This window comes from Leuciscus leuciscus (genome assembly GCF_965113295.1).
Source record: "Leuciscus leuciscus genome assembly, chromosome: 24".
Classification (NCBI taxonomy): domain Eukaryota; kingdom Metazoa; phylum Chordata; class Actinopteri; order Cypriniformes; family Leuciscidae; genus Leuciscus; species Leuciscus leuciscus.
Window position 1 is genome coordinate 31,696,369 of NC_138723.1, and position 27,500 is coordinate 31,723,868.

Here is a 27,500-nt window from a genome sequence, read left to right on the forward strand (position 1 = left end):
GCTTCACGTCTTTCTGATGTCAACTCTGCTCTGATTTTATCAAGTTAACATGAGAATAACTTTGATATTGTTAGTAATATTTCAGCTGGACTGAAGCAGGTTTACTTGATTATCCAGACATCATTTATTATAAAAATCATGATTATCAAATATGATCATCAGGCTTTTGAGGAAGGTTTATTTGTTCATCTCTCAATCATTGTATTGCATTGCATTATATGTTTTAAAACTACAGATCATATAACTAAGCATTTAAATATCATCTTACTAAGACATATTATAGGCAGATATTGATATTTATATGCATTTTATGTGATACTGTTATAAAGATTCCAATGGTTTACATTACAAGCATCAGAATTTCATCCCTTTTTGTCCATATACACATCAGCATCTGCACCAAACAGCATCTTTTTGCTCAGTTTGAGGCTCTGAATAAAACTGAGCTGTTTTTCCCTCCATATTCTCATTATATGAGCCATTAAAAGCCTGATGCATCTAATATGATGCTCAAAAAACACACGCAAACTATACATTTTTAATAAATATTTTGTCTAAAGGATCAATAAACTGTTCCATTTAAAAAAAGACATTATTTTCTGACTATTACAGTATTTCCGGTTTAATTCATGTTCAGTCAATTCCTGATCAATAAAATCAAGTACCATCCATATTTTATAGCATTGAAACCCTTTTTGGCTCAAAAATGGGCTGTAAATGCCGTTTCATGTTGACTTTAAGAATCCACCTCTATATTAAAGAACAATCAAATGAAATACATCGACTTCATGGCAATGCACCAATAATCATTTCAGATCTGCCTTCATTGTTCCATCTTTTAGATCAAATGTAGCGTTGGCTGAATAATTCACAAGCAAAAGTTGAATTAAGCGTCTTTTGCCTGTCTGTGGTGTTTGAAGCTCCGTCTCGAACACATCTGAGAGGCTCGTCGGCCCCTGAGGACCAGCACAAAGACACAAATGAAAGTGTGGATCATTCCAGAAAAAAGAAAAACCCAGCAGGGGGTGATTACATCTGGAGCGTGAGATTAAACGGAGAGGTAAATCATGGCCACTGGGACGCAGATTAAACTCAGATTTTCATTGAATGAATGTTGTGTATGGAAGGATATTTCTGCCACATAAGAAAAACAGTCATGCTCTGGTAAATCATTATGATGACATAAAAAGTCAAAATTATAACACATGACAAAGTCGAAAATATAACACAATAATTTAGACTTTTTGTCATAATTTCGATTTATGCTACAACTACAACTCAAATTAAGAATGTAATCAATTTGACTTTTTATGTCATAATTCTGACTTTTTATGTCATAATTTTGACATGGTATGAAATAATTGTGACTTTTTATATCATAATTATGACTTATTATATAATAATTTTGACTCGTCATAATTTTTACTTTGTGGGCCCTATTTTAAGGATCTAAGTGCATGGTCTAAAGCGCAGGGCGCAAGTTCAGTTAGGGCGTCCAAATCCACTTTTGCCAGTTTAACGACGGGAAAAATGGTCGGCGCTCCCGGCGCTGGTCTAAAATGGTCGTCTCTATTCTCTTAATGAGTGATGGGTGTGTTTTGCTATTTTACATGGAGGAATTTGATAGTGGAAAGACCGAATGCGTCTCCAGAGCGCCAACGGATATGCTAGTGCGTGCGGTTAAAGCTTTTTTCCCTTTTACACTGTTATCCTTTTATTTTTTATATTTGGCATGTTTGTGTTCTGCTCTGTGTGTGTAATAAGCAGAGTGTACATGCGTTGTGGATCCGCATACAGGCGTATATTTTTGTTGGTCGACGGCTCAGTCTATTTCAGTTCCTCAAAATAGCAACGCTCCAACAATGCTCCTGAACACACACTCGTTCTCAGACCAGCAGCCCATGGGCTCACAAATGAGCGCAAATGCATTTGCTATTTAAACAGCGTGGCGCAGGACGTGAAAATGAAAACTGTGTAAGGCTGAAACTAGCAAAACACACTTGCGTTGCGGCTAGCGGGGGTATGATAGGGCCCAGTATGTCACAATTTTGACTTTTTTATGAATTACTGAGTGACCTTTTATGCCATAACTTTCAATACTCCTTGACCACAGGTTTAATTATTGTTTTACTATTGTTGTGTGCTTTTTAATTTTGGTAGTTTTATTTTTCCATTTTCTTAGTTTTATTCTTTTCACTTTGGTTATAATATTGACTTTTTATATAATAATGACTTTTTATATAATAATGACTTTTTAAGTCATGATTTCGATTTAGTATGTCATAATTTCTACATTTTATGTCATATTTATGACTTTTTAAGTCAATTTCGACTTTTCATCTAATAATTATGATTAACCAAAGCATGATTTTTTTCCCTTATTTGGCAGAAATGTGTTTCCATAGTCGTGAGATCGAATTAAAGACAGGAAACTACAACATGATTTGGTTCCAACTGAAATGCATGCAGATTTGATTCTGTCACATATTTCTTCATATTCTTTAGTGCCCGTGACACATTTCTGTCTGGTTTATGTGTGTCAGTGGTGGTCCTGTAGTAACGGGGGATTGAGGGGCTGTCCCTTACGTACGCCACTAATCCCAGATTACTGACTGCGGATCAAACATCCGTCTGCCAGAAAAACTGCTGGATCCATATGAGAACACACTATAGTGAGCGCAGAGAAAGAAACCAACAATCAGAAGATAAGACAATCAAGAAGTAAGCAATAAGATATTTAGTATGACATGAAAAATTAAGCCTATTTTAGGACTTATTATTCAGCACGATTAAGCACATTTGCCCCCTAATTTCTCATTGAAATGTGCTAAAGACCCTCTGTTCTATAATAACTTTTGACTGAAAATATTTACGTTTTGATTTTTTTGTAAAGTTGGACATGATTCAAAAAGGTTAAAAGATCCTAAAAAAAATCATCACACTTGTTCTCCTCGTGAACGGCATTACAAATGAATGGGAAATGAAAAACAAAAGCTGTATCAATCTATAAATCAGCCAAGATGGAAAAAAAGCACAAAGCAATGAAAGGGCTCACTGTAAAATTATTTTTAAAATTGTTTGAATTAATTGATTGTATTGTGTTGTGGAGACAAAAGGATCATAATTATTGCATAAATATTACTTAGTACCATGAAATTCCTCAAAATATTAAATATTAAATAAAATATTAAATATTTTAAAAAATATTACAAAAAAAAAGTAACATTTGGAACTCAAAGTTTCTCAGGGGGAACAACACAAGGTTTCTCGGGGGAACTCAAAGTTTCTCAGGGGGAACAATACAAAGTTTCTCGGGGGAACTCAAAGTTTCTCGGGGGAACTCAAAGTTTCTCAGGGGGAACAATACAAAGTTTCTCGGGGGAACTCAAAGTTTCTCAGGGGAACTCAAAGTTTCTCGGGGGAACTCAAAGTTTCTCAGGGGGAACAATACAAAGTTTCTCGGGGGAACTCAAAGTTTCTCAGGGGAACTCAAAGTTTCTCGGGGGAACTCAAAGTTTCTCAGGGGAACTCAAAGTTTCTCGGGGGAACTCAAAGTTTCTCGGGGGAACTCAAAGTTTCTCAGGGGAACTCAAAGTTTCTCGGGGGAACTCAAAGTTTCTCAGGGGGAACAACACAAAGTTTCTCTGGGGAACTCAACGTTTCTCAGGGGGAACAACACAAAGTTTCTCGGGGGAACTCAACGTTTTTTAGGGGGAACAACACAAAGTTTCTCAGGGGAACGCAAAGTTTTTCGGGGGAACGCAAAGTTTCTCGGGGGAACGCAAAGTTTCTCAGGGGGAACAACACAAAGTTTCTCGAGGGAACGCAAAGTTTCTCAGGGGGAACAACACAAAGTTTCTCGGGGGAACAACACAAAGTTTCTCAGGGGAACTCAAAGTTTCTCTGGGGAACTCAACGTTTCTCAGGGGGAACAACACAAAGTTTCTCGGGGGAACTCAACGTTTTTTAGGGGGAACAACACAAAGTTTCTCGGGGGAACGCAAAGTTTTTCGGGGGAACGCAAAGTTTCTCGGGGGAACGCAAAGTTTCTCAGGGGGAACAACACAAAGTTTCTCGAGGGAACGCAAAGTTTCTCAGGGGGAACAACACAAAGTTTCTCGGGGGAACGCAAAGTTTCTCGGGGGAACTCAATGTTTCTCTGGGGAACGCAAAGTTTCTCGGGGGAACAACACAAAGTTTCTCGGGGGAACTCAAAGTTTTTTAGGGGGAACAACACAAAGTTTCTCTGGGGAACGCAAAGTTTCTCGGGGGAACGCAAAGTTTCTCGGGGGAACGCAAAGTTTCTCAGGGGGAACAACACAAAGTTTCTCGGGGGAACACAACGTTTCTCTGGGGAACGCAAAGTTTCTCGGGGGAACAACACAAAGTTTCTCGGGGGAACAACACAAAGTTTCTCGGGGGAACGCAAAGTTTCTCGGGGGAACTCAACGTTTCTCTGGGGAACGCAAAGTTTCTCGGGGGAACTCAAAGTTTCCCGGCGGAACTCAACGTTTCTCTGGGGAACGCAAAGTTTCTCGGGGGAACGCAAAGTTTCTCGGGGGAACTCAAAGTTTCTCAGGGGGAACAACACAAAGTTTCTCGGGGGAACTCAAAGTTTCTCAGGGGAAACAACACAAAGTTTCTCGGGGGAAATCAACGTTTCTCTGGGGAACGCAAAGTTTCTTGGGGGAACGCAAAGTTTCTCGGGGGAACGCAAAGTTTCTCGGGGGAACTCAAAGTTTCTCGGGGGAATTCAAAGTTTCTCAGGGGGAACAACACAAAGTTTCTCGGGGGAACTCAAAGTTTTTTAGGGGGAACAACACAAAGTTTCTCTGGGGAACGCAAAGTTTCTCGGGGGAACGCAAAGTTTCTCGGGGGAACGCAAAGTTTCTCAGGGGGAACAACACAAAGTTTCTCGGGGGAACGCAAAGTTTCTCGGGGGAACTCAACGTTTCTCTGGGGAACGCAAAGTTTCTCGGAGGAACTCAAAGTTTCTCAGGGGGAACAACACAAAGTTTCTCTGGGGAACGCAAAGTTTCTCGGGGGAACGCAAAGTTTCTCGGGGGAACGCAAAGTTTCTCAGGGGGAACAACACAAAGTTTCTCGGGGGAACTCAACGTTTCTCTGGGGAACGCAAAGTTTCTCAGGGGGAACAACACAAAGTTTCTCGGGGGAACTCAACGTTTCTCTGGGGAACGCAAAGTTTCTCGGGGGAACTCAAAGTTTCTCGGCGGAACTCAACGTTTCTCTGGGGAACGCAAAGTTTTTCTGGGGAACGCAAAGTTTCTCAGGGGGAACAACACAAAGTTTCTCGGGGGAACTCAACGTTTCTCTGGGGAACGCAAAGTTTCTCGGCGGAACTCAACGTTTCTCTGGGGAACGCAAAGTTTCTCGGGGGAACGCAAAGTTTCTCGGGGGAACTCAAAGTTTCTCAGAGGAACTCAAAGTTTCTCAGAGGAACTCAAAGTTTCTCAGAGGAGCGTAAAGTTTCTCAGGGGAACTCAAAGATTCTCAGGGGAACTCAACATTTCTCTGGGGAACGCAAAGTTTCTCAGGGGAACTCAAAGATTCTCAGGGGAACTCGACATTTCTCAGGGGGAACAATGCAAAGTTTCTCAGGGGGAACAATGCAAAGTTTCTTGGGGGACCTCAAAGTTTCTTGGGGGAACTCAAAGTTTCTCAGGTGGAACAACACCAAGTTTCTCGGGGGGAACTCAAAGATTCAAAGAGGAACTCAAAGTTTCTCGGGGGAACAACACAAAGTTTCTCAGGGGGAACTCAAAGATTCAAAGGGGAACTCAAAGTTTCTCTGGGGGAACAACACAAAGTTTCTCTGGGGGAACAACACAAAGTTTCTCTGGGGGAACAACACAAAGTTTCTCAGGGGAACTCAAAGATTCTCAGGGGAACTCAAAGTTTCTCAGGGGAACTCAAAGTTTCTCGGGGGAACTCAAAGTTTCTCAGGGGAACTCAAAGTTTCTCGGGGGAACTCAAAGTTTCTCGGGGGAACTCAAAGTTTCTCAGGGGAACTCAAAGTTTCTCGGGGGAACTAAAAGTTTCTCAGGGGAACTCAAAGTTTCTCGGGGGAACTCAAAGTTTCTCAGGGGAACTCAAAGTTTCTCGGGGGGACTCAAAGATTCTCAGGGGAACTCAAAGTTTCTCGGGGGAACTCAAAGATTCAAAGGGGAACTCAAAGTTTCAAACTTCAAAGTGTTTCACCTGTAATTATTCTATGAAGCAGTGAACACTGTTTTCTGGAAGGAAGTTAATGTGCACGTGTTCATGTGTGATCCGAATGAAGCTGGTCTCAAATCAGACTGATATCATTATTAAATTAACTTTATTCTGTTCAATCTCATAATCAGAATATCACTTTCAGAACTGTTTCCTACACAGTCAGCACCATCGAACACCCCTCAGACGCATGACAATACATAACGCATAAGCTCTGGGAAAGTGAGTTAATCACTGAATATAGGTCATGAACAAATGATTTCTGTGTGAGGACAAAGGCTTTTCTCTTTAAGATCCTGATTTCTTATCAACGGATTACTGCCGATGTCTCTGTGATTTCTGACCATCTGCACACACTCCAATCCCTGATGAGAAACAGAGCCATAGTAAAGCTAACAGCAGCAAATACACACAGATATGACCGTCATTAAAATATACAAATATACAAACACAAAATGATTCACTCAAAAGTGATACAAATCATTTAAAGAAAGACTGGTTCGCACAACAAATCAATCTCAAATCAAGGTTTGTATGCATATCTTCTTCATTCTTCATGTTATAATGTGAAATCCAACAACAATAAGAATAGTGCCGTGATAAAACCTCAAATAACACAAATAGAAGTCTGGAAAGTGATGAAAACGTGAAAGTTTGCTAATATTTGAGCTTCTTCTTTGCCTAGAGTCCAGTGTTATTTTAGTTTCATTCAGATACCATTTCATTTCATATATTCAATGAATATATTTCATTCAGATACCATTTCATTCAGATATTATTGTTTTCAACGTTGATAATAATCATAAATGTGTCAATCAATCCCTGATGAGAAACAGAGCCATAGTAAAGCTAACAGCAGCAAATAGACACAGATATGACCGTCATTAAGATATACAAATATACAAACACAGATGTTATGAGTGACTCATGTTACCTGGATCATCCCTGTGCAAGAAAACTACAATAAAAACAAAATGTGAAAATAAAAACTAATTCAAAATATTAAAAACTTATAATATAGTATCTCAATGATACCTCTATTTACCTTGTGTGTTATATTGCTTTAAAAAACACTTTATAAATACTATATAATATAACAATAATATAAAACACTATATAACACAAATATTATGATCCGATTGATCTGTGTGATTCTTCCACTATTTAGTTGTGTCATAAACTAAAGTTCACTGTTTTCGATCAGAACACACTGATCTGTTCTAACAATAAGCAGACATTTTTATCCATAATAACCCATAATCGCTTATTACAGGTACAGACAAACTGGATTCTAAACCATTCCGATCTTCAATAAGCCTGGTTTAGATCACACCCAGTAGCTTCTGTGGTTTAGTGCGGTGCACACAGAACAGATGGAGCGCCACGCTTTCATTACTCCGGTTAATAAAGGCCAGTCTATCTCTACAACAGCAGCCGAAGATTACAGTCATAAATAACCTGGGGAAAATCATGCTTTACACAAGCACAGTGCATGCTGGGAAATCTGCATGCATTCCTAGAGACTCAAGAGGAACATTTATAATATAAACTCGGTATCAAATAAAAGCTGAAAATTAATCAAATTTTCAAATGAACCAAAATGATTCACTCAAAAGTGATATAAATCGTTCAAAGTAAGACTGATTTGAACAACAAATCAATCTCAAATCAAGGTTTGGATGCATATCTTCATTATTCATGTTATAAAAATAGTGCAAAATAGCGATGAAAGCACAAATAAAACAAATGTTGTGATGAAAACTTACTTATATTTGAGCTTCTTCTTTGTCAAGATTCCAGTGTTATTTTAGTATCAGTCAGATATATTACTGTTTTCATCATTGATAATAATCATAAATGTTTCTTGATCATCAAATCATCATATTAGAATGATTTGTGAAGGATCATGTGACACTGAAGACTGGAGTAATGATGCTGAAAATTCAGCTTTGATCACAGGAATAAATTACACTTTACTAGATATTCACATAGAAAACATATATTTTGCATTGTAATATCTTTGATACGAGCCGCTTCTGCTCACCAAGGCTGCATTTATTTGATGAGGAATGCAGGAAATAGTGAAATATTATTACAAACTCTTATTTATTCCAACATCTGAACGTTTGGTGTGAAGCCCATTCTGTGCAGATGACAGATGTGGTTTCTGTGAGCTTAAACTCATGCACCAGAGGTCACACGCCGGATGAACACCTCGATGTGTCCTGAACGGGGAATAAAACAGCACTGGGAGCAAATCCTAATCCCAAACTTCCCATCTGCTGGTGCCATCAGAGCTAAACGCATGAAACTGCATGAAATCTGGGACAGACACGGTTTCAAAGGTCATTCCATAACAATCCAGCTCATCCACAACACCTGATCAAACCAGATCAGCCTTTCATTTCAGTGCATAAAGTGCTCATTCTCAACATGCATTTGCATATAAAAAGTGCAGAAATGCAAAGTAGGAATCACAATCCTGTGTTTTAGAGACTAGATATCTGATCAACACGCACCAATGCTACACGCTTCTCAATGTCACCATCATTTGTTAACAAACAAGTATTCATTACTTCAATGAACTCATTGTTTCTGCCTTTAATTATTACATTGTTAAATTAGTATATTTTTAGCTAACTGTGATTTTGTATATGAACATTTCTGAAACACATAACTAGCTCTGATATCAGATCACTGTCAGCTGTAATGTGGACTGTAAAGCTGCTTTGAAATGATGTGTATTGTGAAAAGTGCTGTACAAATAAATGAATTGAATGTTATAATGGTTGTACATCAGGGCATGAGCATTGTTTGCAGTGGCTCACTGCCCTACTTTCAGTGCTGGATTAAAACCACATCTCATATACAGTTCATATACTGTGCTGTCCTGTTTAAAATAAAATGCAATAGTAAATGATACACTAATTAAGAAATAGCTTGTGATTGTGCTGCTGCTTACCTGATAAAACACGATTTCAGAAACTATCATTAGTTAGAAAACATGTCAAAGAAATGAAACCACACACCTTGTGATCACTGTTGACTTACATGATGGAATATCATAAATCTAAATAAAGTTATTTTGGCAAAAACGACATGTAACCAAATTCAAGGTTATTTTGGATGGAAGTGTGTGACTCACAGCCGGACTATATCGGGTCTATAGTTAATCTAGATGGTGAAATGATTGTGTGCTGGGTGTGTGTGTGTGTGTGTGACTTACGTGAAGACGAAGAAGAGTGTGGATGAAGAGACCAGCAGAGCGGCAGCGGTGGACACTGGGATATAAGCGCTGCTCCTGCGCATCGTTCATCTGCAACATCCATCAATCAGCCCAACAATCACACACTCATCACATCAGACACACACCAACATCATCAGCATCATCAGCATCAGCATCATCAGTGTTTAAATCCTCAGTGTCTTTCTCCCGTCAGTTCAGTGTATTTATACTGGGGATGCGGAGAGGGCGGGGCTTGAGGGCCAGTGGGTGTGGCTTACAGAGGGCAGGGCTTGATGGTCAGTGGGTGTGGCTTACAGAGGGAAGAACGGGTGTTGATGAGTGGGTGGAGCATAATGGCAGTGGGTGTGGCTTACAGAGGGCTGAGCTTGATGGTCAGTGGGTGTGGCTTACAGAGGGCAGGGCTTGATGGTCAGTGGGTGTGGCTTACAGAGGATGGGGCATGAGGGTCAGTGGGTGTGTTTATTTATTTAATTATGTATTTACATAAAATTGAATTTATTTAAATCATGTTTTTGTTTATTTAATTGTGTATTTACACAATTTTTTTTTATTTTAAGACATTTATTTTAATAAAATATATTAATTTAAATACATTTTTATTCACCTATTTTTAATACATTTTAAATTTTTATTTTTTTTTACATTTTTAAACATTTATAAAACACAAATTAATTTGATAAGTCATGTGAAATGATCTCTGATTTGGTAATTGATTTTTATGGTTTTGTGTGATAAATAAAAGCTGTTTACAGGAGTCCTTCACTGGCGCCCCCTGCTGGTCAGAGAATAAACACCATTAATCCTGCAACACTCACAGGCACATGATCTCGTCATTCTGGACTCAGAAAACATACCAACCCAACTGCTTTCTTACCAAGTCTTTATGTAACAAAGAAACACATTTCATTACATTATAATTATAAATTAAATATGCATCATACTTCAGATGCAAACATTAATAACTCCAGCATGATAAAGGCAACACAACTGCTGTGCAAACATAGAAACATGTTCTTTAACTTGCATTAGTGTTTAGGAAGTAGTAAAACTCAGCTGTTATAAAATGTGAATATAAGAGCTTGTAGAGTGTGCCAGAGATGTCAGTGTTGATGTCAGTGCACCTCTGGCTAAAGGCGAGTGTAGGATCTGCTCGGTGGACTGAACATGAACTGTCCCGGGTGAAAGTGACCGGCGCTCCTGAGCTTCGGTGAGATGGGTAACCGGTTCAGTGTAGAGGCCGATGGACTGCGACTCTCAGCGCCTCTGCTCGGGGAAGCTGACGGCCAGCTGGAAATCACACACAAGATTTCATTTCAATGCATTTTACAGATTACAAGTCGTGTTTTCATCATATGAAACATGTTGCAACTGTAGTGCAATTAAACATCAAGCATGCGAAACGTGCAAACGTTCAGATTCGTGCTGGATGAGATCAACGAAAGCCCAGAAACACACCCAAATTAGCTTCGGTTAAACAGGCGTATAATAATTTGGGTAAATGTGTAAACTAGATTTATACCTATTTTTCACATCTTCATGGACTCAACAATGATTTCCCTCATGTTTTAATATTTTTCCTTATAATATATGATTTGCGAAAATGAAAACTGCTGCTTCTGTGTAGATGAGAGAATCAAAGTGTATGTGTGTGTGTGTGTGTGTGTGTTGTGCACACGCTACATTGATTATGGTCAAGCATGCGCCCTTAAAATAGCATCTGAATAACATGCGTAACGCGCCACTGACTTTAGACTAGGTTTCTCCTGGTCAGTGGCGGGATTGTTTTCTGAAACTGCAAAATAGCACCAGGGAACGTTTGCGCCGGATCACGCCTCCTCTTTTCCCTGAACCGCCCCCGGGAGCGCATGTTCATTTCCTAGTTTACCGACGTGCGTCTGTGGAGGGAAGAGTCCGCTGTGCGTCGGGTGCAAAATAGAAATGATACATGCGTCGCTGTACAAAGTCAATTGTGCTGGGTGCAAGATAGGGCCCATAATGATCTTATTGAAAGAAATCAATGTTCGATGTTTCTTAAAGCAGTAGATGAAAAATAAATAATAGATATTGTTAAAAAATGCAAAACTAAAGCATCCACTGATTGCAGCGAAATAGATATGAAGATAGTAAAGAATGTAATTGAGGGGATCTCAAAACCATTAACTTATATTTTTTATTTGTCATTCCAAACTGGTCAATTTACAACAAAAATGAAAACAGCAAAAGTCATACCTGTACAAATCTGGAGATAAACACCACTTCACAGATTCCAGGCCTGTCTCTCTACTGCCACAACTCTCTAAAACTCTAGAAAAACTCTTCAATGACAGATTGGACAAATTCATTAATAAATACAAAAATTACTTACTGACAGTCAATATGGATTCAGAAAAAGTAAGTCGACATCACTAGCTTTAACTGAACTCATTGAAGAAATTACAAATTCTACAGACAAAAAGAAGTATGGAGTTGGGGTTTCATTGATTTGAAAAAAGCGTTTGATACAATTAATCATGAAATATTAATCAATAAACTGGAAAGGCTCGGGATCAGGGGGATAGTGCTGAACTGGTTAAGCAGTTATTTAAAGACAGTTGTTTAAAAGACAGGAAACAATTTGTGAAGTTGGGAGATTCTGATTGTTTGGATCTTGCGTGTGGTGTCCCCCAGGGGTCAGTATTGGGACTAAAATGATGTATTCTCTAAATGATATATGTAAGGTATCTGAACTACTGAAATTTGTGTTATTTGCAGACGACACAAATATCTTTGGTTCTGGTCAGAATTTTGAGCAACTCTTGGACTCTTAATCACTTTAGAACTCAGAAAAATAAAACAGTGGTTTGATATAAACAAGTTATCATTAAACTTGACTAAAACTAAATTTATGATATTTGCCAATTGTTCAATCAAGCAATTTCAGTGAAAGAAAATGTTAACATAGAAAGAGTATATGAAATGAAATTCCTTGGAGTGATTATAGATGCCAAGATTTGTTGGAAATCTCACATAAAATATATCCAAACAAAACTGTCTAGAAGTATCTCAAGTTTTCTCAGTTCCCAGTTTTCCAACTAATAGGAAAAGTTTCTGTTTATCTGTCAGTGGCGTCAAATTGTGGAATAAACTAAATAATGAGTTAAAGCAATGTACAAACATATTACATTTTAAAAAGATGTGCAAAGAAATGATATTCCAGAGGTACAAAGAAACAGCGTTAATAATAACTTGAGCTTATATTGAATAATTTGTAGTATATTGCCAGGATCCCGGGTTTATGGATCTGCAATGTGTCTGGCATTCCAAAGAAAACACAAAATACATAATATGTAATTAAATGTTCAGTTATGTATGCTAATAAAGTCAAAGAAACTCAATTTAAAATAATAAATAGATATTATCCATGTAATGATTTTATTAGTAAGTTTAAAAAAGGGGTTTCTCCATTATGTTGTTTTTGTAAAGAAGAAACAGAAACAATTGTACATTTATTTTATAGTTGTAAGTATACCACATTATTTTGGTCCAAAGTTTCTATGTTTATTTTTGAAGTGTTTTACAAATTTGTCACGATAACTGATGTAATGGTCTTGTTTATGGATTGTGATACTGGTTTATCGGAAATGGATAATATAACAAAAATAATAATTTTATTTAAGAAATATCATATACATAAAGCAAAATATATGTTAATTGTACCAAATGGTAGACTATTTTCCACTGAGTTAAAGGTTTTTTTTTATGATTCTCTGACTTAAATACAGAACATCTCAGTTGCTGAAAAGGATAATCGATGTATTAGATGTATGATTTATTTTCTGATACAAGATGCAGAGTTGTGAATTTGTATAGACTCAAGTGTTTTGTATATCTCTGTATCCCCCTATTGTTATTGTTATTGCAAAAAAACAACAAAAAAACAACAACAACAACAACAACCTTGCGTTCTTGCACATGCGCAGTACACATCGTGTTTCCGGGTACGCATTGAGTAGTGACACAGCGTGTTCTCGAGTTGTGCAACTCTTTTACTTTCACAGGGAGCTGGCTGGATTTGATCTCAGTATTCTGATTATAGTTCAGTCTGTTGGTCAGGGGACATCTGAACTAATCATGGGCAACATATTCTCACAAGAAAACTATAAGAAGACTGCTCTTCATTTTTATGCAATTTTACAGCATGAGCCACACCTCTTACCAGATGTAGGCATAGATGAGTCTCTGCTGAAATATTCTGGTTCCGACTCTAACGCTGTGCTGCAGGCTTTCTCTGAGGAGATGCTCAACACGGTGCCGGGTTACATCGCCAGTTTTGGATCTGCCTTTGGTGCACTGACTCCAGTCCCGAATGCTGTTGGACTTGGAGCTTTGGTGATTTCCTTGATCATAGAGATCATCATCAAGGGCGGCACTCAGACAAGTGATAACACATACAGCCTGATACGACGAGTGTTTGGGGAAGAGAAAGCTTCGAGTGTCCGAGACACAATGTCAGAGTATCTGAAACGCCATGAAATCTACATGAACAATGACCAACGATTACGGGAGGAAATAAGGAGACTGGAACATCAGCTGAGCAACCATCTCACCATCCTCACAAACTCCCTGCTGGAGGACGGACAGATGAGCAGCCGTGGGCTCAAGATCTGTGTCAACGGAGCCGCCTTCCACGTCCAGATGTTGATCCATGAGGCTCGACTGGATATTCAGGCTGGTAAACCTGCATCAGACTGTGTTCATGAAATCAAAGCTGCAATCGATGTGTATGTACGGTTCCTGGATCCTTTGCTGGAGAAATACAAGACCTACATGCTCAATTCAGATATGTTTACAATTAAGTATATCAGCCTCGGCATCGACTTGTGTGAAGTGACATACAGTTATTTGAGAAATAGTGAAATTGAACAGTGTAGTAAAATCAGTATTCATAATTTTTATCGTGGTCCAGAAGTTATGACGGCTTTAGTGAATCTTGTTTACTCAAAGTATGAACCAATCAATGGTTTAAAGAGTTATTTTTTAAATATAAAGAACAATCTCAACTCTCTAATCCATGAACGTGGTTCATTCACTGTGCCGTCAGCAGAAGGTTAGTTTAGATATGAGGTTTATAAGGGATATATGGGGTTATTATTGTTGCAATATTCCAAATAAATAGATAGATTAATATTCACAAATAAATGTATAGAGATTCACAAAAATGTATTTTGTTCATTATTCATTATTTTGTTCATGTACCCTCCTGAGACCCGAGAGTTTGCCTGGTGTGCATTTTATAATTGTTCTTGCTATTTGGGATAAGTAAGACCTAATAAGTATAATAACTAAAATTTGTTTTTGTACAGGAAGTAGTTTTTGCAAAAAAATTATGTCCTCATGTGAGGACAGTGGTCTATGATTTACCATAGTAGGCTACTAGCGATTATGTGAAGTGTCAGTACAAATGAAGTGATAAACACTGACAAAATCTGATTGTGTTATAATAGTAATGGTAATGGCCAGCAGAGAGCAGTAGAAGACCATTTATTGGCTCACTTTCATTTTAAACTTCTTGATTTTTACCAGTTTTCTGCACTATAGCAAACCGGTTTTTCCATGTTAACTCAATAATGCATGCTCACACACACACAGACAAATGTTATTGTTTTTTCAGTGCTATTGCGATCCATCTAAATATTCCCAAGTTTAGCTAACCACATGTTAGAATAAATAACGTTATATAGTCCCAATGTCCTCAAACGAGTGCTTCACATTAACTGATGTTCTAGAGTGCTACTACTACTAAAATATGTCAAATTTTAATCCCCATATGATGATAGAGACAGTATTGTACATAAATAGGCTACATTTGTTTCATTCATATAATTTGAATAGATTTTTTTACCTGGGTCATTTTTCTTTCGGGAACTGGTGTAGAAGTGTTTTGCTGATATTCCAGCCATTTTCTTCTCACTGACATTGGTGTAATGTTGTGATATCACCACAGTATGGTGTGGGCAGTGTCCCTAAATGTGGCCAACATGTCTAAGATTTACAAATTTGACTATCATTGTGTCAAGAGGGAAAAATGTAATGTCCTCATATGAGGACGTAGGGTCTCAGGAGGATAAAGGACATCTTTCGAAACGGCAAAGTATTTACTAATATTTGTGTACACTCGCAATAAAACACAACATTGTGCTTTTGTAAAATAAAGAAAACAAACTGTTGTCTCGGTTTCCTTTCCGTCAACTTGTTTGTGAGGCGAAATGAACTGAAATGAGCCAAACTCAGCAGCATAGCCTATACTGCACGCAGTTTTTTCTTTCGTTTTATTAATCTATTATTTATTTAAATGGCCTTATTTCACGTGTTTCTTTCATATGATGATATATGATTTAATGAAAACAAATTTAGTTTTTAATTTAATTTTACTATTTTCCTTCAATCATCCTGGCGACCCATTTTTTAAGTCTGGGGGCTCGTTCTTCGTATGTTGCTTAAAACATCCGAGATCAAATGAGACATCCAAGATGATATCATCGTTCTAATCATGATCTGGCTAATTAGGTTCTTCGAACACACTTGCCGGATATGATTAGTATCGCTGGATTGAGTTATCTGAGATAATTGCGCGTTCATGCGCTGGGTTATAGGGGATATGTATCGATAGTAGAAACATTGATCAGCAACGCTGCTATTGGCTGCTCAGCGTGGCCAAAGAGCGCACTCAGTTTTTCTCCTCAGCAGAGCAAGAACTAATAGTCCAAGTTTATTCGGAATTTTAATGTTTAATCAAAACGCCAGGGAACACCTCAAAGTCTGCAAAAGCCAGGAGAGAGGGCTGGCAAAAAGTAGCAGACAAGTGGCCATGTTAGATGTTTTTATCACTTAATAGCCTATATATTTGTATTTTAATAATTGCATAATTACTTTGTTCATTGTAATGTCAGAGTCACCACACTAGAACATGGGAACAAATAAAAGTGAAGAACAAAAATATTCTACATATAATGGTAATTTTAGTTATATTATAGCCTCTTTTATAAAAGGCACTGTTAAATAAATGGTTGTTCCGTTTATAAAAGCAACCAAAAAAAAAAGAAAGAAAAGATCTTAGTAGCCTACACTTTAAAATAATTTTTGCTGCATTAAATTAAGGCCGTATAGTCATTTCAACTGTTAAATCTTGAGTAATGATGAATTGCTTTGACTTGTGAAAGTGAAAACTGATAAACTTATGTTAATGTAAAAATATTTTGCCATGAGTTATTGATCACATTTTTCCCGAGTGTAGTTCATTGTAATGACATTGTGTTTTCCTCTTTTGTGCACTTTTACATAATACACCAACACTTGTATCTGTTCCCAAGAAGTGTTGGCTGAAATATGTGCAGTAAGTGGACATTTTCTAACTTTCCAAAGGAAAGAAAGTATAAGACTTTGTAATGTCCATTTGTTTCCATTGCACTGGACAGTGAATAAACCCTCTCAGATAACTGTCATATGGAGGAACTAGCCTACCTGCAAGTGCATAAATAACTTTACTTCATTTATACTTGTATTCTTTATGGCTGCAATATAAGTGTCAGGATTCCACATCTACAGAAAGGCCTACAGAAGAGTCTGCACAGACAGAGGAGACATAGGCCTACAGGTGGGCAGTGGATAGACAACTTCTCCTTTTTATTTGTTGCATGAGGCATGTGTCTAATATCTCTTGTTGCAGGCACTTGACCACTGGCTTTTCTTTACAAAGAACAATTGAAATAAAACTCAAGGAACTAAGCATATTTGTCTTTTATTAAACATTTAACAGTTTTTTTTTTTGCAATGTTGTGTAATATGGCACATGCAGCAATGTCACAGGCCCTGTCAGGTGTGCAAACCTCAGACTTATCAGACACTGAAATCTTCCCTTTAGTTAGCCAAAGTTCATTTCATTGTGTGCCCTTGTCCTGGCTAGAGCTGCATTGTAACTGGTTTGGGTCAGGGAATGGGGTCATAAACACCTGTCTGCAGGAACATGTCATAATCACCAGTTCTGTTAGGATCAGCATAAGTGTATGTAATACAGTGAGCTTGATATTTAATTGTGGAACTTTTCTTACCACTTTCAAATAATGTGCATAAATGTGAATCTCTGCAAATTCTTAAGTCATGCACAGATCCTGGCCATTTTGCTTTCACATTTGTGATATGGAAGATTTTAGTCAACTGCCTTTTTTAAAATTTGATATAATATTACTAATCTGGAATATTAAGAATCACAATAGTAACTGGGCTGCACATTTACATTGTGAACCCCCTTTCTGTTCACATAATCCCCTTCATTGAGGCCTTGATGGCAGTCTATGGTCTAGCCTATAGTCTATGGTACCAATCACGTTAATGAAGCCTGAGTGACATATACTATTACAGCGTATGGAATGGTCATGATTGCATGATCTTCATAAAAAATTATGATAGCCTAAAAAAAACAACAACAAAAAACAAAAAAAACCTGCTTTACAACATTGGGTCTAAAGTGGCTTGGAAATGCCACAAAAAAACCTAAGTTTTAGGTTTTTTAAGTTTTAAGTTTTAGTTTTTTTTTTTAAACCTAAAAGCGCCAGGTAAACTCTGAATGACACGACAGACAGCACTTTCCATCAAGTTCTCCACATCTCCAATAGTGTAAAGGAAAGAGCCACTCGCAAATAATCTCAGGGCAATGCAAACAGTTTGTGCTGTAGTTAAAGCCCGACTCCGACAAGTCGAAAATAAATGTGCGTTGCCAACAAATTAATAATGTAAACGACAATCTCACGAGTCACGAGAAAAAATATATATCTCAGAAAGTACACTATCGCGCTGCGCTGGACTTCCCGTATCAGCTCCGCTTATGAAGCCGCAGTCTAATCCTGTTAACATGAAATAAGCCTGCTCACGAGCAGGTTTAAGATTGCGCACCTGTTGCTATGACAGCAAGTCCAGGATGAGCGTCGAAGAACCAAACAATCCAAGATCATGCCAAATCGCCAACAATCAAATCCAGCTAACTGAGTTAGCGACGTATGAAGAACGGGCCCCAGAGAAGCATTTCACAATAATAAAAGCTGTTTACAGGAGTCCTTCACTGGCGCCCCCTGCTGGTGCAGAGGAATAAACACTATTAAAGGTGCTGTATGTAGTTTTTCTACTAAAACAAATCCTTTTTTTATTGCCTGTGTGTGAAGGGGTTGTAATCTCACATTAAAATGATCCACTTTGCGGGTTTTGCTATTACCTCTGAAAGCAAGTATTCTTATTTTTATGTGAAGGTGCCGGGTCGGATTTACCGCGAAATCCAGTGACGTGACTGAGACCTGCATGCGCGCTCCTGAGCCTCTCGCCTCGTCTACTGACTCTGCACTCAACAGTGACGACACTGCAACTTATGACATGGACTTATGCAACTTATGACATGTCTGATAACACTAAGAAACGACCTGCTCTCAGCACAACACGTCACAGACTCCAACACAAACTCCACATATTGATAAAAGACAAATAAAAAGTTTTTTTCTGCTGAAGCTCGTATTAAAGGCCAGACGTGAATCGGATGAACTTCGGGTGAAAAAACACGGATCAACATCGGCAGGGCATTTGAATCATGGAGAGACCTTATCTACAAACCTAGAATGTACATTTCCGGAAGAAAATGTGAAGTGGTGCTTGAAGTGGCAAAATTCGGCACGGTTGATCGGGTTCCATACTCATCATGGTACGAGCATGGAGCATTAGTTCAACGTCAAGCTGATAAAAGTAGCCTATTATTGTAACGTTGCAGTGGGAGTTTACCTGAGTTTCCAGCATGTTGTGTGATGCTCTCTCCGGTGTGTTGTGTCTCAGTCTGGCCGGTGCCCACAGTGCTCGCTCATAAATTCGAGCACGCACAAGAGCACACGCTTGTAAACTTATTGGTTGCAATCTGAAACATCACCGCTAGAGGCCGCTGAAACCTACACACAGCTCCTTTAATCCTGCAACACTCTCAGGCACATGATCTCGTCATTCTGGACTCAGAAAACATACCAACCCAACTGCTTTCTTAACAAGCCTTTATGTAACAAACAAACACATTTCATTACATTATAATTATAAATTAAACATGCATCATACTTCAGATGCAAACATTAATAACTCCAGCATGATAAAGGCAACACAACTGCTGTGCAAACATAGAAACATATTCTTTAACTTGCATTAGTGTTTAGGAAGTAGTAAAACTCAGCTGTTATAAAATGTGAATATAAGAGCTTGTAGAGTGTGCCAGAGATGTCAGTGTTGATGTCAGTGCACCTCTGGTTACAGGCGAGTGTAGGATCTGCTCGGTGGACTGAACATGAACTGTCCCGGGTGAAAGTGACCGGCGCTCCTGAGCTTCGGTGAGATGGGTAACCGGTTCAGTGTAGAGGCCGATGGACTGCGACTCTCAGCGCCTCTGCTCGGGGAAGCTGACGGCCAGCTGGAAATCACACACAACATTTCATTTCAATGCATTTTACAGAATACAAGGCGTGTTTTCATCATATGAAACATGTTGCAACTGTAATGCAATTAAACATCAAGCATGCGAAACATGCAAACGTTCAGACATGTTTTAAGTATAAAGGCCCAGTTAATACTGTGAACATTTTATATTATAAATATGTGTAAAATACTGTTTGGAAAATATATTTTTTCTATTACATTACATCATTGCATTCTTTTCTACTCACTATAGTACTGTACTGTTCGATCTTTTAGATTGCTTATTAATTTAAAATGTATTTATTTATTTTTAATATACATATTCATTTAAATATATTAATATTTTTCATTGTTTTATTTATGTATATGCTTTTGTTTATTTCACACCAAATTTGATTATTTTTCTATACTTTTTTTTAATCATGTACAGATTTAATTAATGTTTTATTTATTTTTATCTATTTATTTTTATCTATTAAATGTATTAATTTATTATTTATTTGCTGAAATACATTTTCATTTATTCAATCTTTTTTTTTTTTATTCAAATGTATTTATTTATATCATGTTTTTATTTAATGAGTTTCTATTACAATGTCATTGTATTCTTTTCTCCTCTGTTGTACTTGTACTGTTAATGTATTATTTATTTACATCAAGTTTCATTTATTCATTTTAAATCAAATGCTTTTGTTTATTTAGGTATTTATTTAGTTACATCAAACTGTATTTTTTCTTATCAGTTTATTTTAATAAAATTTGCTAATTTATCTGAACCAATTATTTTATTGGAAAATAATTTATTTTTTCATTTTATTTATTTAGTTTCTATAAGGTTAATTAATTGCATTCTTTTCTACTTGCTATCATACTGTACTGTTAGAAATCATTTATTTAAATCCAATTTTATTTTAATTTAATCAAATTTATTTACTTAAATCATGTTTAATTTATTTTAATCATCTGTATTATTTATTGAAAATAATTTCTTTTTCATTTTAATATTTTTATTTTAATACATTTCTATGTAGTTTTAATTACATTATTTCATAGCATTGTACTGTTCAGCTGGATGTATTATTTATTATCATTTATGATTGTTTTAGTATTATTCACTATTTAAATACAATTATTCTATTATTCTAATCAATTGTATTTACTTAAATCATGTTTTTTATTTTTAAATGCAATATTTTTGCTAATTTAGTTAAACATTAAATTTTCATTTAAATCCATTTTTATGGATTATTTTCTTTTCTTTAGTTTAATCTTACTTTCTAATAGGTTATTTATTTTGACATTTTTCACACTGTTTTTCTCCCCAGTTTGAGAAGCCCGTGGGCCGGGATAATCTCTACCGTTGTGTTTCCGATGAAGAATAGGACAGAACCCTGTTCCTCCATCTGGAGACGTTGGGGAGCGCGAGCGGGTCGACCTCCACGTCTCTCAGCGCCAGCAGAACCTCACTGTCCAGTTTAGTAGGAGAATCACTAGACAAAATAAAGGAAAAAGTATTAATAAAGAGCATCAGTCAAACCAACATTTATTCAGACACCTTCAATATTTCTCACAGTTTATTCGCTATAGTTTAGAAAATGGTAATAAAATATGAGCAGAACTCAGTTGATATTTGACTGGTTTTGTCCGTCCTTCTGTTAGACTGTCTCACACATGAATTATGTTGAATATCTGTCAGCTGTTAAATTTAACTACACAATTAGATAATACCAGTTTAGCTCAACCAATCACCAAGCAATGCTTCATTTTGTTCAGTCTGTGTGTAAAAAGAGCATTAGCAATTAAAGAAGAAACACTTCAGCAGAACATGATCAGCTCAAAGTGTCTGAATCATATTTTACTGGTAGTCACTGTATGAAGAATATTTGGGTATAATGTCACAGTTTACTTTACTTTGCTCTCCTCACTCATAAATGAACTATAGTGTCCTGCACACACTAGTGAAAAAATATAAAATCTGGTGTCTGGTTTGACTGTACATGTTTTAATAATGCACTTTCCTCCAGCTGTGTGTTATTCCTCACCCTAGGATATAGACGTCAGATCGGTGTCGCTCCACAGAGCCGGTGTCCCGATCCGCTGAGCTGCGAGTGGATTTAAACGAGGATCCCGAGTCATCCGATGCCGACGAAGACGCTCCGTCATCATCATCTTCATCAGCTGTGAAATATTCCTCAGAGCTGACACTGGATCCATCATCTGCTTCATCACGTCTGATCATGTGATTCGCCGAGAGCAACACCTTCTCAAACTCCTGCATAAGGTCACAGACCGGGAACCGTCGGGATCCTTCAGGATCCTCGTCTTCTGCCGGATTAAGACTCAAGCGTGATGTTCGGGGAGCGTCTGCATGGATCAAGCGTGATGTACGGGGAGCGTCTGCGTGGATCAGACGGTCCTCTGTGATCCTCAGGTGCTCATCCAGCATCTGCAACCCTTCCCTGCTGGACAGGTCAATGAAGCACTGGAGGAAATCCCAGTCCTCGGCCCACGGGTATCCCATCTCATGAGCCAGCTCTCTGTGGACGGACACAGTACATGAGTAAGGCTGAAGAATGACTGTCCGAACTGAACATTTCTAGGAGCACAGGATGAAAATGTAAGAAAATACTCCTTAAATCAAACCTGCAACGCTGTTACTCACATTTCCCCCATTTTGACTGTATTACTGACAAATGTCTTGGTAATAAATAGACTTAAAGTACAGAAATTACAATGTGCAGTTTTATTTTAAAGGTGCAGTGTGTACGTTTTAGCAGCATCTAGTGGTGAGGTTGTGAATTGCACCCAACAGAAGTTAGGGTGGCCGACAGGAAGTGATGTCGTCGTCTGAGACAGCAGAGAGTATTATTGTTACAGTTATTATTGTAACTTGTTCATCATTGTGTCAGTGTTTTACTCGCTGACTTTAGCTGAAGCTTCTCTGCACGAGGAACAACATAGTGACGAAACGCGTTTGTCCGTTCAGGGCCACCGTAGAAACATGTGGATGTAAGCGGACCCGCGGTGTGTGTAGAGAGAAATGACTCATTCTAAGCTAATAAACACATAACGGTTCATTATGTAAGGGGTTTATACACCACTGAGAACATAGTTATGTTTATGATAATGCATTTCTGTCAACAGATCCTCCTAAATATTACACACTACACCTTTAAGTTCATAGGGCTCCAGACGAACATTAAAGCACTAAGCTTACTTTGAGGTGTAGATAAAATTAACTTAATGTCTTAATATTAATTCAAGAGCAAAACGAGTGATAAGCCAATAAGCCTCTGCTGCCACCTACTGGTTACAATGCTAATCTAATCTAATCTTTTTTTATTTTTAAACAAGTGTGAGTTTTCCTACATCTTACATCTTTCCTACATTATAAATGGGGACAATCTTTGAAGGATGAACAACATTTTTTTTAGTCATCACATTAAAAATAACATTTAAATATGATATTATAGTTTTGTAGTGCTGGAAAAACTCTCAGATTCCAGATTATCAATAGTTGTATCTCGACCAAATATTGTCCTATCCTCACAAAACATACATCAATGGAAAGCGTATTTGTTCAGCTTTCAGATGATGTATAAATCTCAATTTAAAAAAAATGACCCATGTGACTGGTTTGTGGTCCAGGGTCACACATGAATAGCGCAGTTTCGTTACGCTTTCATTTCGTTTGCCATTTGCTGCTGGGCACAGGGTTCCCAGACCTCGGGTTCACTTCAAATTCAAGCTCTTTCCAGGTCCAATACCCTCAAACTCATGGACTTAATGTGGGGACACACTTATTGTGACCAACAACAAACGCTGAGGTGTCCATCGCAGTAGTTTTGTGCGCGCGTGAACGTCATGGCAACGTATAACACACAGTACCTCACGCGGGAAACACTGAACGTAACGCGTAAATGTGCATAACTAGCGTAACTCAAGCAAGCTAGTGCGCATAGGCCTCGAAGTGTTGGCGGAATAACACATTAGCGGAGCGGAGGGAATAATATGGAATTTTTTCCAGAAAACTTCTTGCACAAGATAAATTCAAGCACTTTCCAGGACCTGTATCTGTGTGTGTTTATTTTCAACAACTTTCCAGGGCCTTGACAATTTTTTTTTTTTTCAGATTCACAAACTTTCAAGGATTTCCAGGCCCTGTGGGAACCCTGTGGGAACGTCGTGGTCACGCCAGCGCAACCTATATCAGATGTTCTCAGTCTGGAGCCCTGAGCGTAGTTGAGCGTTAAGCGTTAGTGGCTCGCGATCAGCTGACCTGCCCACTCGCTCCGCTCCCCGCTGCGAATCCGACTTCAGGATATGATGGAAGTATCCGGCTCGATCCCGAGGAGGCGTCTTCCACAGTCGGTGAAACTCCTCCGCCTGCAGCAAAACATCTCATTTTTAATTGGATTTGCTAATATGTGTTTGTTTTGCTGCTTTGCTTGACTGGATTATGTATTTGTTTATGTTCTGTCGTTTCTTGTCTCTCTTATTCCTTCAAAGCAACTTTGTTTTTCTGAAAGGCATTATATAAAAAATATTTAATTAATTATTTAATTATTAATAAATTATTACTATTACTACAATTATTTTTATAATTTGTGTGCCAAGAGAAATTGTAATTATAATATATTTTTTAAAATAATAATATTTTTTTTATATAATAGTAATAGTAATAATGAATAATGCTTGTTTGTAATAATAATAATAATAATGTTATTACTACTACTAAAATTATTAATTAAATAACAAATGATAAAACGGATAAATAATAAATAAATGTTTTCTAAATTAAATTATAAATAAAATGTTATTAATTTTAAATTGTTAATTATTAAAATGTATGTGCAAACAGAAACTGTAATAATAATGTTTATAACAATAATTGTATTTTTAAATATCATAATAATGCTTGTTTGTGATAATAATAATAATAATAATATGTTATTATTTCAATTAAAAGTAGTGGTTTTATAATTTGTGTGCCCACAGAAATTGTAATTACAATAATTTTTATAATAATAATTTAAGTAAAAAATATATTACTACTCATAATAATAATTGCTTGATTGTAATAATAATAATAATAATAATAATAATATGTTTTTATTATTAATTACTATTAATAAAATGTATGTGCAAACAGAAAGATAACAATAAACTTAGTAATGCTTGTTAGTAATAATATTAATAATAATGTTATGGTTAGGGTTTACATAGTAATAATAATAGTAAAATAAAAAAAATATTATTAAAATCATTATTATAATTTGTGTATGCACAGAAATTGTAATTACAATCATTTTAATAATAATAATAATTAAAGCAAACATTTTAATAATAATAATTTACAATTATGCTTGTTTGTAATAATAATGCTATATATATATTTACAATTATTGTAATAATCATTAAAATTATTATTATAATTTCTGTTGGCACACATTTATACAATTCCAAATGAGATTCAAAGATGTAAAGCACCATTAAAAACATAAACATAAACATATTTCCAAACTTTTGACAGGAACTGTATGAACTACCTTTGATGAATTCAGAGGCCCAACGAAAGCCTTGATGATCTTTGTTGGGTTTTTGTGGCCGTCCATCATCCGGTCGGGCCTGTAGAAGCGGTCACATGACTCCGGTGAGCCGGGACACCAGGGAACGCTGATCTCCGGAGGCAGTGTGTTATCAGCGGCCCGCAGCAGAGGCACATAAAACCTGTCTGTGACACACACACACACACCAAACCCAGCAGTGAAACACACACCTGATCAAACACTGACAGAACTAGAGCAGGACGACGGACACCGACCTTCCAGATATTCCCGGATCTTCTGCTTCACTTCCTTACTTCTGTTCCTCCGCTCACAGATCATCTGCAGAAGGAACACCAGTGATTATTTCACATATTACACGTGTTTTATGTGTTTATTTATACGTTTATTTATATAGGGACTAGAGATGGGCAACGAGTAATCACAGTTAATCACATCCAAAATAAAAGTTTGTGTTTATGGAAGTGCACAAAAGCGGAAGTTCAAACACAATGTATGAGTCAAAATTATAGAAATTTTTTTTTTATGCCAAAAATCATTAGGATATTAAGTAAAGATCATGTTCCATGAAGATATTTTGTAAATATTTAAAAACACCTAAGCTCCGCCCACAAATAAACTGTCATAATAATCATTTTAATAACAATAATTTATAAAAATAAAAATTCTTGTTTGTGATAATAATAATAGCTAAATAAAAAGTGATGTTTATTTAAAAAAACGTCTTTATTAAAAGTAGTGGTATTATAATGTGTGTGCACACAGAAATTGTAATTACAATAATTTTAATAATATTAATTTAAGTAAAAATATATAACATTTCTAATAATAATAATAATTTATTATTATGCTTGTTTGTAATAATAATATTTTGTCATTATTAATTACTATTATTAAAATGTATGTGCAAACAGAAACTGTTGTAATAATAATTTTAATAATAATTTATTTTTAAAGATAATAATAAATATAGTAATGCTTGTCAGTAATAATAATAATGTTATGGTATATATATATATATATATATACACTCACCTAAAGGATTATTAGGAACACCTGTTCAATTTCTCTTTAATGCAATTATCTAATCAACCAATCACATGGCAGTTGCTTCAATGCATTTAGGGGTGTGGTCCTGGTCAAGACGATCTCCTGAACTCCAAACTGAATGTCAGAATGGGAAAGAAAGGTGATTTAAGCAATTTTGAGCGTGGCATGGTTGTTGGTGCCAGACGGGCCGGTCTGAGTATTTCACAATCTGCTCAGTTACTGGGATTTTCACGCACAACCATTTCTAGGGTTTACAAAGAATGGTGTGAAAAGGGAAAAGCATCCAGTATGCGGCAGTCCTGTGGGTGAAAATGCCTTGTTGATGCTAGAGGTCAGAGGAGAATGGGCCGACTGATTCAAGCTGATAGAAGAGCAACTTTGACTGAAATAACCACTCGTTACAACCGAGGTATGCAGCAAAGCATTTGTGAAGCCACAACACGCACAACCTTGAGGCGGATGGGCTACAACAGCAGAAGACCCCACCGGGTACCACTCATCTCCACTACAAATTGGAAAAAGAGGCTACAATTTGCACGAGCTCACCAAAATTGGAAAGTTGAAGACTGGAAAAATGTTGCCTGGTCTGATGAGTCTCGATTTCTGTTGAGACATTCAGATGGTAGAGTCAGAATTTGGCGTAAACAGAATGAGAACATGGATCCATCATGCCTTGTTACCACTGTGCAGGCTGGTGGTGGTGGTGTAATGGTGTGGGGGATGTTTTCTTGGCACACTTTAGGCCCCTTAGTGCCAATTGGGCATCGTTTAAATGCCACGGCCTACCTGAGCATTGTTTCTGACCATGTCCATCCCTTTATGACCACCATGTACCCATCCTCTGATGGCTACTTCCAGCAGGATAATGCACCATGTCACAAAGCTCGAATCATTTCAAATTGGTTTCTTGAACATGACAATGAGTTCACTGT

The 27,500-nt window shown here is 37.1% G+C and overlaps 2 protein-coding genes across 3 annotated transcripts in view; both read right to left on the reverse strand.

The window, feature by feature from the left end:
* Window positions 1–13,811, reverse strand: part of zdhhc8a (zDHHC palmitoyltransferase 8a) — a 28,856-nt gene extending 15,045 nt beyond the window's left edge. Inside the window, exons 1-2 of the mRNA XM_082158656.1 lie at window positions 13,677–13,811; window positions 9,461–9,585 (exon numbers count right to left, since the gene is read on the reverse strand). Of these exons, the coding sequence (XP_082014782.1) occupies window positions 9,461–9,543 (83 nt within the window). The 5' untranslated portion in view covers window positions 9,544–9,585; window positions 13,677–13,811. The remainder of the gene's footprint in view (window positions 1–9,460; window positions 9,586–13,676) is intronic.
* Window positions 13,812–19,519: 5,708 nt separating this feature from the next.
* Window positions 19,520–27,500, reverse strand: part of LOC309489759 (ankyrin repeat and LEM domain-containing protein 2) — a 17,621-nt gene continuing 9,640 nt past the window's right edge. For both annotated transcript variants that reach the window (XM_082158644.1, XM_082158643.1), the window contains exons 7-12: window positions 25,776–25,839; window positions 25,501–25,685; window positions 24,231–24,337; window positions 21,994–22,488; window positions 21,310–21,441; window positions 19,520–19,946 (exon numbers count right to left, since the gene is read on the reverse strand). In XM_082158644.1, coding sequence (XP_082014770.1) covers window positions 19,787–19,946; window positions 21,310–21,441; window positions 21,994–22,488; window positions 24,231–24,337; window positions 25,501–25,685; window positions 25,776–25,839 — 1,143 coding nt within the window. In that variant the 3' untranslated portion in view covers window positions 19,520–19,786. The remainder of the gene's footprint in view (window positions 19,947–21,309; window positions 21,442–21,993; window positions 22,489–24,230; window positions 24,338–25,500; window positions 25,686–25,775; window positions 25,840–27,500) is intronic.